This window comes from Onychomys torridus, chromosome 7 (assembly GCF_903995425.1).
Source record: "Onychomys torridus chromosome 7, mOncTor1.1, whole genome shotgun sequence".
In the NCBI taxonomy this organism is placed as follows: Eukaryota; Metazoa; Chordata; class Mammalia; order Rodentia; family Cricetidae; genus Onychomys; species Onychomys torridus.
In genome coordinates, this window is record NC_050449.1 from 103,814,743 (window position 1) to 103,828,188 (window position 13,446).

At 42.1% G+C, this 13,446-nt stretch overlaps 1 protein-coding gene across 1 annotated transcript in view; it reads left to right on the forward strand.

The window, feature by feature from the left end:
• Positions 1-13,446, forward strand: part of Trank1 (tetratricopeptide repeat and ankyrin repeat containing 1) — an 82,467-nt gene that overhangs the window by 32,670 nt on the left and 36,351 nt on the right. Inside the window, exons 5-8 of the mRNA XM_036194107.1 lie at positions 1,372-1,455; positions 1,664-1,802; positions 3,161-3,292; positions 5,898-6,068. Of these exons, the coding sequence (XP_036050000.1) occupies positions 1,372-1,455; positions 1,664-1,802; positions 3,161-3,292; positions 5,898-6,068 (526 nt within the window). The remainder of the gene's footprint in view (positions 1-1,371; positions 1,456-1,663; positions 1,803-3,160; positions 3,293-5,897; positions 6,069-13,446) is intronic.

The window sequence follows — 13,446 nt, forward strand, 5'->3', positions numbered from 1 at the left end:
TATTTGTTGAACGAGATCTGTCACTAACCTAGAGCTCGTTATTCAGCTAGGCTGATTGGCCAGTGAGGTTTAGGGATTGACTTGTCTTCTCTTGCTTCCATTGGAGTTGTAGATGTCTGTGTCTGTGCCTGGCTTTTTAAGTGGATGCCAGGCACTGAGCTCAGATTCCTGTACTTACACCACACGCACTTTTCCAAGGGAGCCATTCTCATAACTCAAGCTTTCTGTGTAGTTTTAGGAAATTGCTGATTGGTGAATAACAGCTAGAAGAGCCTGGGGGTATCCTTGACCTTAGTCCTCCATTTACTACTTGGACTAATAATTTCTCCTTTGAATCGCAGATTTTCACTTGTAAGTTGCAGCATACAAAATCACTTCACTTATTTTTCTTAGGGTTTGGCTGAGAATTTAAAAAGAATGGCGAAGAGCACCTAGTGATAGTGTGCTACTGTGTGTTGAAGTCTTACAATGTGCTAAGCACTAGGCTAACAAGCTTTTTCTTTCTAAATGTGTATGATTTTTTTTGCCTGCATGTATGTCTGTGTACTACATGCTTACCTGGTGCCCCAAAGAAAACATCAGGCCCCCTGGAACTGGAGTTACAAATGTTTATGAGCTATCATGTGGATGCTGAGAATTGAACTCTGGTCCTCTGGAAGAACAGCCAATGTTCTTAACCACTGAGCCATCTCTAACTGCTGAGCTAAGGAACTTTATAGTAATCTGACATTATCATCCTACACAATCAATGGAGGGCTCAGGAATTCAGCCCAAGGAGGCAGACCCAACATCCTGGCTGTGTGATGTCTAGGTAGTTTTCAAGTACTGGAGACTGAGGCATCTTGTAAAAGCCAGGCCAGCAGTCATGACTATCAGAGCCCTGAATGCATTATCTAGGACTGAGCATGGACAGTGGGCCTGTGAAAGGTGAGCATTGACTGTACATCAAACTGAAAGGATCTAGAAGCAAAATATGGCCTTACTCTCAGTTTCTATGCTCCTAGTCCATTGGCAGGGATGTGTATGAGGGCCGTATCCCTAGGCATGATTTTACAGAGCCTGGAATTTTACGTTTGTGTGACATCAGACTACCCTCATCCTCTGCCAAGATGCTTGATATTAGAGAGTCTTGTCTTTAGTAGGTTGTGAGGGACTGTGGAAAGAGCTTTGCCTACAATCAGCCAGGGAGGTGGCTAGACAGAGAGGCTTTGGTTATCGTGGCTCAGGCTGACAAACTTTGTAGGTAGCTTAAAAAGTAGATGAAGCTTGTTTTTTGTTTGTTGTTGTTGGGACATACAGTAACCTTTCTGCTCTAATAAGCTGTGGAGAAAATTACTATGCCAACCTTTTCTTGTTCTTCCTTACAAGCAGTCATTTCTACTGTTGTCATCAAAGAAAGACAGACTGCCACGCGATATCTATGTCTCTGAGCTGTCACTGAAAAGCCTCTTTGAGGTAAGGGAGTGATTCTGGAAATGTGCCTTTATAGGAGGCCATGTCACTTGTACCTGCTGCCTTGTAGTTGTGTTATTTATGCAGCTCTCAGGCTGAGAATAGTTCACTCATGTTTTACTGATTCAGAAATGTGTGGTTGGGGGAGCTTCAGTTTTGTATTGATGTAGTAACATCTATGACTCTACTGGTGTATGTTGTTTCTTTCCAGAAGTATGTCTTCATTGGGCTTTATGAGAAAATGGAACAAGTGCCCAAGTTGGTTCAGTGGCTCATCTCCATTGGTGCAAATGTTGAAACCATAGGACCCTACCCTCTCCATGCCCTCATGCGGCTCTGCATCCAAGCAAGTGAGTGTTCTCCCCTTCACACACCTACCTAGCTGCTTGACAGCTCAGAACCTGAGAGCTCTGTCCAGAGTTGAGCCACTTGAAAGCAGACTGTCCAAGCGATTCTGGTTTTCAGCAAGGACAAAGCATCTTTATTAAGGGTAGATAGGGATGGGAACAGCTAACTGTAAAAACAGAGGTGGCTTGTATGGTTCTGTCCCTCAGCATGTTTTTCTATGTAGCCCAGAGGGTCTACAACTGTGTTTTGGGACTGTAGCTGGAGGATCCTTGAGAGGAACATGGACTAATACTGATACAGTTGTGTGCCTTCTCCCCTCCCCTCCCCTCCCCTCCCCTCCCCTCCCCTCCCCTCCCTTCCCCCCCCTCTCATTCTTTTCTCCCCCCTCCCCCCTCTTTTAGGACAGAAAGAAGGACCTTTACACATGCTGGGCAAGCTACTCCTACTCTCACACCCATTTAATTTTAAGACTTGTGTTTTGCTAGTTACTCTCTGGCTTTGAATTCACTGTGTAATGCAGGCAGGCCTTAGATTTGTGTTCCTCTTGTCTTGGCTTCCAGAGTAGCTGGGACTACAGGCATGTACCACTAGACCTAAAGACTTTCCATCTTCATAAAATAGACTCTTTAAAGCCTTATCATTTGTTTTACAAAATTAAATCTTTGAGTCTGTCATTATACACATACACTTGTACCAACACTTCAGATAGAAACTTGTGTTTTCTTGATGGGGTAAGTTTAACATCTTCCTGGACCAGAAGGAGCCAAGAGAGCTCTGTTTGCTCTTCTAGTCTGTGTCATCTTCCTGGAGGGGGTAAGGTGGCCGGATGTTGTGGCTTTATTCTTCCGTCTTTCATTTGTGTTCCATCATTATCCATGTCATGCACTCAGGATTCTGTACATGCTAGTCTTCCTCTTATACAGGGTTCATAGACAAACATGTGAAAGTAAAGCCTGACTAGAAGCAGCAGTCTAATCCTGGACCTCATTTTCAAATGAGGAGACTTGTGAAATTTGCCTGTGTCCTGAAGGTCAAGACCCCGTCCTGTCTCTTTACAATAGGGAACCAGATGTAGCTTGGGCCACACCCTTGCTCAGCTCCTTCCCCTGCCCTGCTTGGTTCATATCTTTTTTCCTGAGGTCCCCCCCCCCCCCCCGTAAGTTAAATGGGTAAAAATCCCTGCCAGCCTTCTAGAGGACCTGACCTGAGATTATCATGAAATGCCTGCCTCTCCTCACACCTTTTGTTGGAGAGTAAAAGTGTGTGCTGAGTTCCCATTTTGATCCTTTAGGGGACATACAGTTGATTTGCTTTGTTGATTTTATGTAGAAAATAATATTTGCAACTTATCTCTGTCCAGGGGAGAGTCAGCTTTTCAGGTGGATAATGGAGCATAAGCCTGAGTGGAAAGGCCTCATCAACTACACAGACGATGCTGGCTGCACTGTCCTGCATGTTGCTGCTGCCCACTTCCCAGGATACTCCATCAAGCGTGAGTAGAGAGATTATGCTGGAAGGTGTGGTGTGGGTCCCGTGACTGCAGACATTAGAAACCCACACAGGGCAGGCTCAAAGGACCAGACTTCCCCTGAATTAAATATGACTGAGAAAACAGGCTGTCAGCATGAAGGAGATGGGTGACAGGAGAATCACTGGCCTCCTGTGCTCTTTCAGGTGGCTTCTGTGAGGTTAAATGATGCAAGAACATAGGCTTCTGGCCACACCCCGCCCCATACTCCCTGACTGTATGCTACAAAGTGCTTTATTTTATGCCAGATCTGTGTTGGCTGCCTGAGATAATCTGTGAAGCAGGCAACCGACGTGGTCTTTATGGTCCTTAGAACCTAACATGGAACTTCCATCCTGTCATGCATATGGTGCTGTACAGGCTGCATGTAAGAGAGACTGGCATAGCTGAAGAGAGGCTAGTTATTGTGACATGGAAAGTCTTGTTAGACTCTGAAGGAGGAAAGCTGTTCACTCCCAGGGAGCTCAGTTTGATGACTCACTTTCCCCAAACTCTCAGACCCATCATTATTTGTTTTCTCTTGGTTATATAAGAAAACATTCTTTTTTTTTCATCATGTGTGGTGGCACATATATTTAATCCTAGCACTGGAGAGACAGAGGCAGGTGGATCTCTTTAGTTCGAGGCCAGTCTGCTCTATATAGTGAGATGCTGCCTCAAACACAGAACATTTTTTTCTACAATGGTAATAAAACCTCAGCATCAGTGCAATGAAGGTGACAGGAATGTTGGCTCTTATGCATGGTGGTGGTGTCATCTGGAGCAGATTTGGTGTCCAAGGCTGAGCTGTGACCTTCTGACGGCAAGCAACATTGGAAATAGGGATTTCTTTCTTAAAAAAAAAAAAAAACAACAACAAAACAACAACACCATTGTGTTTGTGTGCATGTGTGTAAGTAGAAGACAGCTTTTGGGAATTGGTGCTCTTTCTTCCACCATATAGGTTCTAGGAGTTGAGCTAAGGTTGTTAGCCTTAGTGGCAAGTGCCTTTACCTGCTGAATTATCTTGCCGGCTCATGCAATGCCATTGAAAACAAGCATCAGTTAGTTTTCATTGGCCATTTGCTACCCTGCAGATGGGAAGATTTTACCTCCTTTGTTTATAATTGCTTTAGTTTCCTGTGCCATGTAACAACGTACCAACAATGTGGTGGCTTGCAGTGACACTCCCTCTCTTTGTTTGATGTCCATTTTTAAGCTCACAGTTCTGTGGGCCTGTAGTCTGGCCTGATATGATGTGTCTTTTGCTGATTTTCCGGAGAGGCTGAATTCAAAGTGTTGGCTTTGGCTGTGTTCTCATCTGGAATTACAGGTCTGTGTTCAGGATAGTTGGTGGGCAGAATCTAAGATGCTGGGCTAAGGTCTCAGTTTTCTTTTTTGAACGTCTGCCTGAAGTTGCTCTATAGGCCACCCATAGTCACTCTGTGGCATCCTCTACCTTCAAAACCAGCTGGGGAGAACTTCCTGTGCATCAAGGCCCTCTCATCTTCCAGTCTTTGATGATTGGTTTTCTTCTCTGGTCTCCAGAACTTTGGCATCTGATTCTATAACTAGGTCATGCCCCACTGGATAATCTGTCATAAGGTTAGCTGATTGTGGATTTGCAGAGTCTCATTGCTCAGTACCTAGATTAATGTATGATTGGGTGTATGCACACCATGGGTCTGGAATTTTAGGGCTTAGTATTGTGCCTACCACAGTAAGATCTCAGTGGATAGGAAGTATAAGTTTTTCATTTCTGTATGGTGAGAGAAGCAGCTGTGAGTAGAGATGGGAGAAGACAGCACAGGGAGCAGCCTGACCCTTGGCATAGAGATCCTTGTCAGACAGTAAGCTTTAGTCAATATTACACAGGGGAGTTGAAGGTTAGCATTGAGTTAATTCTCTGTACCTGCCTAAGTCCTGTGCACCCCAGGGACATACCTGTTTCAGTCTGAAAATAATCAAACCTGTGATCACTGAGACACCTTGATGCTTGTCAGACACCAGGGCTCAAATGGAGTCACACCCGGAAGGTTGGGACTAGAAAGTGGGGACAATGACAACAATAACAAACCCTGATGCCAAAGAAATTGCTGCTTCTTTCTTCTGTCACCAGGCAGGCTTTTGTTTCTATATATATATATAATATTTATTACATATAATGTTACACCTAATAAATAATGTAATATATAATTATATTTATATATATTATACGAAGAATTTATTTAAATTTTTTTCTGGAACAATATTCTGCTTCTTCTCTGGGGGATAAAGAAATCTGAAGTACAGCTTACTCTAATCCTTACAGCTGTAACTGTTGCCTAGTAACCAGATTTCCCCTCTCTTTGCTTGTTGCCAAGGAGAGGGGAGAAAGGTAGAGAGGAGTGCACTTCTGAACCTCTTAAAAGCTATTGTCCTTCCCACTCCACACCAGGATCCTTGCTTTGGGGCAGTTGGGTGGACTGCCTAAGGCTGTCAGTTTAGGCTCCTTAAACAAGAGGATCCCCAATCCCTTGAGCACTCATGGGGACATCTCCTTATGGAAGGAACCATGAGCCTCCCCTCTTCTCATTTTGGCCTGCCCCAGGACAAACAGAAGATGTGCAGATGCTACTGAGCTTTGGAGCAGACCCTACTCTGCTAGATCAACACTCTCGGTCTGCTGTGGATGTCCTGAAGAGGAACAAGAACTTCAGAGCTATTGAGAAAATCAACAGTCACCTGGAAAAGCTGGCTTCAAGTTCTAAGGGCTTATCAGGTACAGCACCAGTGAATTTACTTTTTTTTTTTCACAGTAAGACCCTCTGTTTATTTGATTAAACAAAAATAAAATAAGCTGCATAGGAACAATTTTAAAGTCCAAAGAGACACCAGCTTTGTTTTAAGGCTGCAGTAGCTGATACTGCCTTTGTGAATTTACTTTTTGTGGGGAGGTGTTGGGGAATTGGTTCTGTCATAGTAGATGCAAATTGATTTATTTTTTCTTCATATGTAGGTGGAAGTGAGACCTTTCCCCTCCAATGTTCAGAAAATGCGTTTGTAAAAACAGAATGAGATAACTCTTATAGAGCATCTACAATGTCCTTGGAACATTTCCAGGTCTACATTTCAAGAGTATGGGTGACCCCCCCCCACACACAATGTATTCACATGGAACAAGGGAGAAAAAACATACAGAATAGGAGACAACCAAAATTAAGCCTACTTCTCAGAAACGGTCACTGCCGACAATTCAGAATACACTTGCATCTCTATTTCTTGACTGTTGGTTTGGAGAGACTGCTGTGTAAGACAGAGTGGATGGTTATTCTAGTTCTACTGCCAGGCTAGTGTGCTAGTGCGATTTGTACCACTTACCTTCTATCCTGAACTCTTAAGTTTTCCCTGCTTCATCTATGGGTTGATTCTAAAATTGGAAACCAGTAGGTGGCATTTTCATGGTAGTGTGATTGTGTAAAATATTACCCTTCCTGCCATAAGTGGCATGGCTGGGCCCATAGAAATGAATCACCAACTGTCTTGAAACCGTTGCTCTTTCAATGTGACCCTCTTTAAGTAGTGCTGTTTAATACCTCCAGAACTCATCTATGACTTCTATACTTTCTGTTACCTATCGATTTCTTTCTTGATTTTCGAGAATACCTACTCAAGTTAAGTTTTTCATGGAGGAGGCATGGATGGTAAAGTTATGGAATTTTTGAAACTCCATATATTCATCACATTGCTTGATAATTTGGATATAGTTGTTCTATCTATTGACAGCAGTTTGCTTTTCCCCTATCCCCTCTTGTTAGTACTTTGGTCATTAGGCTGTGTTTCACCATCAGCAACCTGCCATCATTTAGTGGCAGCCTTTACTGGTATATTTGTGAATCTATAGTATCTTTAGGTTTATACAATATTATATAAAATTGTGTGACAACTTGAAAAAATTATTTAATTTCCTTTTAACCCCTGTCGCCACTGATCAGAAGTCTCATGTTAGTCATTTCATTTTTTTTCCTAGAATATTCTTGGCCTTTAGTTCTGAAATTTCCCTTGGATATATCAGGATGGAGGTCTTTACTTATTCTTTTGTAGAACTTGCTGGTTCCTTTTAATCTGTTTTTTCTTAGCTAAGGGAAAATATTTCCTATCATTTTATTCCCCTTCAATTTTTTCTACTACTAGTAAGTCATTGGGGAAATATCTTGGATTTTTCTCTCCTTATTTTCCCTCACATACATATACTTATTTGGTCTTCAGCTTTTCCTTGTGTAATTCCCATTGTTTACTGCTACATTTTAAAATTTGGAAAACCATTGTTTTAATTTCTAAGAACTCTTTTCTTGTTTTATTTTTTTCTTAAAAAATTTGAATGTATATGAGTGTTTTGCATCCATGGATGTCATTGCACCATGGTGTCCCTGCTGCCCTCAAAGGCCAGAAGAGGGTGTAAGATCCCCTGAAACTGGATTACACACAATTGTGAGCTGCCATGTGGTGCTGGGGATCAAACCCGGGTCCTCCAGCAGAGCAGCCAGTGCTCTAACTGCTCAGCCCTCTTTCCAGCCTTTCTTACTGCAGTGCTGGTGGTTTTCATCTGCCTCATCTCTCAAACTACATCTAAGAATGTCACTACAGCCACATTCATTCAAAGAATGCCGTCCTCACCTAATTATTCTGTTACTGTTGAGGTTTTGCTGGCCCCTTTTCCTGATTCATTGCTTGGCACCATTGCTTTTTTTAACTAGCTCCTGATTTTTCTGTCATTTATATTTGTAAATGAAAGGGCGAGATTGATAATACATATGAAATGGCCAGTGTTTGTATCCTGCAGCTATTTCAGTTCCTCAGAAAGACCCTGTCCCTTGAATGGGTAGATAAAGGCAGCTGTTGGGAGTGGGTTGCTGGGGGTGGGAGACAGTCTGATGTCATCTCAAGATTATTGGAATTGCCAGAGTTCAGTAAGATGTTGTTTTGGTTTTTGAGACAGAATTTCTGTGTGTAGCCCTGGCTGTCCTGAAACTCAATCTATAGACCAGGCTGGCCTTGAACTCACAGAAATCCACCTGCCTCTGCCTCCTGAGTGCTGGGATTAAAGATGTGCACCACCAACACCCAGCAGGATATTTTTAAAAGAGATTTATTATTTTTCTTTTATGGCTCTGAGTGTTTTGCCTACATGTGTGTAAGTGTACCATACATGAGTCTAGAAGAGGGTGTCAGATCCACTTAAACTGGAGTTACAGGTGGCTGTGACCTGACCTGTTGGTGCTGGGACTCAAACCTGGGTCCTCCTGAAGAACAATAAGTGTTCTTAACTGCTGAGCCAGCTCTTCAGCACCCGTTATACGAATGTCTTAGTAAGATGGGGAGACTGAAGCTGATTTTCATTTAACACCCTCTGGCATCTTCACACTCTTCACTTTTATTAATCTAAACTCTCTTCTGTTGTTTACACGAGGCCATGATAATGAGAGGAGGGAAGCTTGTTTGTGGAGTCTCAACTCTCCTCTGCCCCATGGATGTTCAGACTTCAGACTGTGATATACCAGGTTTTGTTTTTAAATGTATTCATCTTTTAAGAAATGAAGATTTTCCCCCATAGGGTAGTGTAATTAGCCCATCATTGTGATGCGCTTTCTGATAACTTGTTTATATAATCCCAGTTTCAGAATGGCCTTCACAGTTTTAGAAATCTAAAGTAACCAAAGAGATTACTTTGCCTATGAATTTAGAAGGCTTAAGATAATAACAAAACAAAAACAAAACAAAACAAAACAAAAAAACAAAACCAGGAACATTAGTTAATAGGTAGGAAGTGGCTGACATGTTTATAAAATTATTAATTCTCACCTTTATTCTTAGAATAGCTTGAATATTTTTTAATGGTGCCTTTTAATATCATCTAATCCTAAAGACATCTCATCTGACACAGGCTTTAATTAATTAGCTTATTGTGATGGTGGGGTTGGAAGCCAGGGGCTTGTCTTTGCTAAGCAAGTGCTCCATGTCTGAGCCACAGCCTAACCTTGAGACAGCTTTCCTCCTCCTCTTCTTTAACATTAACTAGTAGTCTGGTTTTTGAACCAAGAGAAGAAGCTCAGTGGACTCTATGCTGGTCTCTGTGCTCATCAGAGTTAAGTTGTATTTGCTGGCAGAAAAGCACACACAAGAGGAACGAATGTGCAGTGTTCCAGGATTGCTTGTTCGCTTCCCAGGTAGTCCAGTTGACAGTGGTTACAGTCTAGTTCAAAGCCCCAGCTCTCACTGGCCCCAGCTCTCACTGGCCCCAGTTCTCACTGGCTCCAGCTCTCACTGGCTCCATCTCTCATTGGCCCCAGTTCTCACTGGCTCCAGTTCTCACTGGCCCCAGTTTTCACTGTCTCCATCTGTCACTGTCTCCATCTCTCACTGGCTCCAGCTCTCACTGTCTCCAGCTCTCACTGTCTCCAGCTCTCACTGGCCCCAGTTCTCACTGTCTCTAGTTCTCACTGTCTTTAGTTCTCACTGTCTCCATCTCTCACTGGCCCCAGTTCTCAATGGCTCCACCTTTCATTGGCTCCAGTTCTCATTGGCAGATACTGATCATGCAGAGATGTTTCAGAACATTGATCATGAAAATATTCCTTGCTATGCTGAAGGAATAGTGAAAGACAATTGTGAAATGCAGAATTAAAAGTGATGACAGCAACAACAACAGGATACAGTTGAACAAGAAAAGGAAGTCAGTGGCAGGAAGGGACTGTAAGTTGAATTCTGTATCTATCAAAGTATTCCTAGCTAGAGCTTAGAAGGCAATCCTTGAATATAATTCTGAGTGGGATCATGTATCATATGGTCCCTTGGAATGTACATAGCTGCATGGAGTTGTATACCGTTATTTTGTTTTTAAGATTTTTCCTGATGTACAATTTTGAAAACTAAAGTGGCAGTGGGATATGTTTCTAGATCAGCTCCATGCAATGTATGTACCATCTGAGGAGATGGAAGTGTTCTGTATCCCTTTAGTCTGACATAACAGCTACTAGTCACATATGGCTATTGATGTATCTGGCTTATGTATTTGAGAACTGAAAATTTACTTTGATTTAGTTAGATCTTATGTAAGTAAGTTACAGGTTACTGTATCTGGCTACTTTTAGACTTTAGTCTTTCCTCTGGAAGAACCAAAGGAAGAGAGTGTTGGGGCACAGACACGAGGATGAATCTACCTTCAGTTGTGTAGGCCTACCTCCTCATCCTCATCATTTGCAGGACAAATAAAAATCCCAGTTTGTGGAGGATCCACCCCTAGGTTGCTTGTATCTTCATCTTGATCACTCTGATCTGATGAGTTTTGGTTTTTACACATGTGGTCCTGAGCTCAGCACTGTTGGGACAATTTTTTTGTTTTCCACCTGGATGAATTTTGAAAAGCTTGCAGAATAGGATTAAAGGTACTTTCTCCATTTACTCTTTCCAAAAGTCATGTACCCCGTTTACTGGTAGTGATACTAATCTTGTTGGATAGGGCAGCCTTTGGCATCAAATGAGAAATAAATGATTTGCCAAATATTGTTCTTAAGACCAGAGATTTCTCAATGTGTGCATGCAGATTGTGATTTGGAAGGTTCAGAAGGGACCCTAGATTCTGCATTTCTCTCCAGTCACCATTTTGAGCAATATAGCTTTACTCTTGGTCAGTCAAGATTATAAAACTGTTTTTGACAGCTCCTGGTGGCCACCACCAGATGGCACCATGTCCACTTGCTTTGGTTGCTGTTGCTAGGCCTTTTCTTAGGACCAGGAGTAAGATGGAGCCTTTGTCTGCTGCTGCCTGTGTTCTCCTCCTCCCTGCCTCCTGAGGCTTTGCCTAGTGAGCTTGGATCCAGGCTCTGGAAGAGCTGGATGTTTTCTGCTGAGTTCTGTCAACACTGGGAGGGAGGCTTCTTCTTTTCAGTTAGTGCAGGCTGGGGCGTTGACCTAGGATGTCCGCTACATTTTCTTCCTTTTTGTAAGCCAGTATTTTTAAAGAAAATGCATGAAATGTAGGAAAGAAAATACTAATTTTCTATGGATTTACCTACCAGGAAAACTTAAAATATCTGTGAATTGATCATTTAGTCTTTTATTTTAAGCATAGTTATGGTTTTTGGTTTTTTGTTTGTTTGTTTGTTTTTTGTTTTTCGAGACAGGGTTTCTCTGTAGCTTTGGAGCCTGTCCTGGAACTTGCTTTGTAGACCTCGAACTCACAGAGATCCACTTGCCTCTGCCTCCCGAATGCTGGGATTACAGGCGTGTGTCACCACCGCTGGGCAGTTATGTATTTTTATATTTCTTTTATAAAATGGAATTGATATATTAGCTTGATGATTGCATTGTATGTAATAAAATTTACCAGTTTTATCTTTTATACCTTGAGTGATAGTATTTGGGTAAAACAGAAGTCTTTTTTTGAAATGATTTATTTCTATTTTTGATGACTTCTGAGCTCTGTTGCAACTTCAGAAGCTTCCTTTAATTTTGACTTCAAATATTTTATAAAATTGGAGTTTTGTGTAACAATGACAATCTTTTGTTAATTATACTTTGGCATATTTTTATTCTGTCTTGCTATGTTTCAGTTAATAGTCATCTTTTTAAAAAAAATCTCAATTATGGGACACAAGCAACTTTGTTTTCTGATGTTTCTTTTGTCTCTTATTAAGCTTGTGGACATTTTGAAAAAAGGAACAGAAAACTTAGATGATAAAAAAGCACCTGAAGCCTTCATCTAGGGACACCATTTGTCACATTTAGAATGCTGCTTTTAAGCATTTTGTGTTGTTTATAACATTTTATGAACCTCCCCCGATGCTGGAGGTTTTCCAGTCTGCAACTGTCTTCTTAACTAGTTTGTGTCATGCAGTCATGTGTTTATTGTACAGCATTATCTCTTTGTTTCTGTTCATTTTCATGTGACTTTTATGCTAAACTAATTTTCTTGGGGGAAGAATGATCTTTCAGGAAGACTTTTAAACGTGTGGTACAGGGGGACCAGTACAAGCTCCCATCAGCCCAGTAGGAATGAAGTCTCCTCTTACAGAGGCTGTTCTTCCCTTCTCTCCTGTGGTTTCAGTGTAGTCCTAGGTATTTTTGGATGCAGGGAAGAGGCAAAGTCCAGGAGTCAAAGTCAGTCTCTGTAACACTATGCGTAGTTTCTGTCTCAGTGACAAGTGGTTGCCGTGTCCTCCCTGTAGTAGTGAGGGTGGCTCCTGCGGCTTCACAGCTCAGGCTCTTGGATTATGAGTCTATAGGTATTTATCACAGACATGGGTGTAGGTATATTTCTGGTGTTTGACTTTAGAAGGCACATCAAATAATGTGACTCTTCCTGGACCTCCTCAGATCTCCATTACTGTTCTCTGTGCCCCTGACTTTGGAGTGCCTTCACTTTGACTTGGGGAGTATGGAGGCTGTTTTGCTAATGATCCTTCAAGTTTTTGTAGTGCTGGCAATAAAAGCTGGTGCTCTAATAATTTTTTATATGCCTGTCTTGGTTAGAGTTTCTATTGCTGTGAAGAGACACCATGACCACAGCAGCTCTTATAAAGGAAAAATCATTTAATTGGGGTGACTTATATTTCAGCGGTTTAGTCCATTATCATCATGGTGTGACATGGTGGCAGATAGACATGGTGAAGTAGCTGAGTGCCCTACATCTTGGGTTTGCAGGCAATGGGGAAGTGGTCTGAGACAGTGGGCCTGGCTTGAGCATATATGAGCCTTCAGAGCTCCACAGTGACACACTTCCTCCACCAAGGCCACCCCTCCTCTAACAGAGCCACACCTCAGCCGCTCCCTTTGGGGCCATTTCCTTTCCAACCACAGTGCCATAGTCATTTCTCTCTTCTGTAGATACTAGCCGAGGTGGATGTATAGGCTATTGTAGAATTGAATGCTGTTTAATTTATTTTCTTCCTGAGAAAATCAGGAAACTATCCTAAAAGAACTTTAGATGATCCACCTTAGATAATTATGGAAGATTTTAGGTCCTAAGTAGCTAAAGTTTAGCATTTTAAAAATTGAGGCCTGGGGGTGGCACATGCCTTTATCCCTAGCATTCAGGAGGCAAAGGCAGGCAGAGCTCTGTGAGTCTGAAGCCAGCCTGGTCTACATAGTGAGTTCCAGAC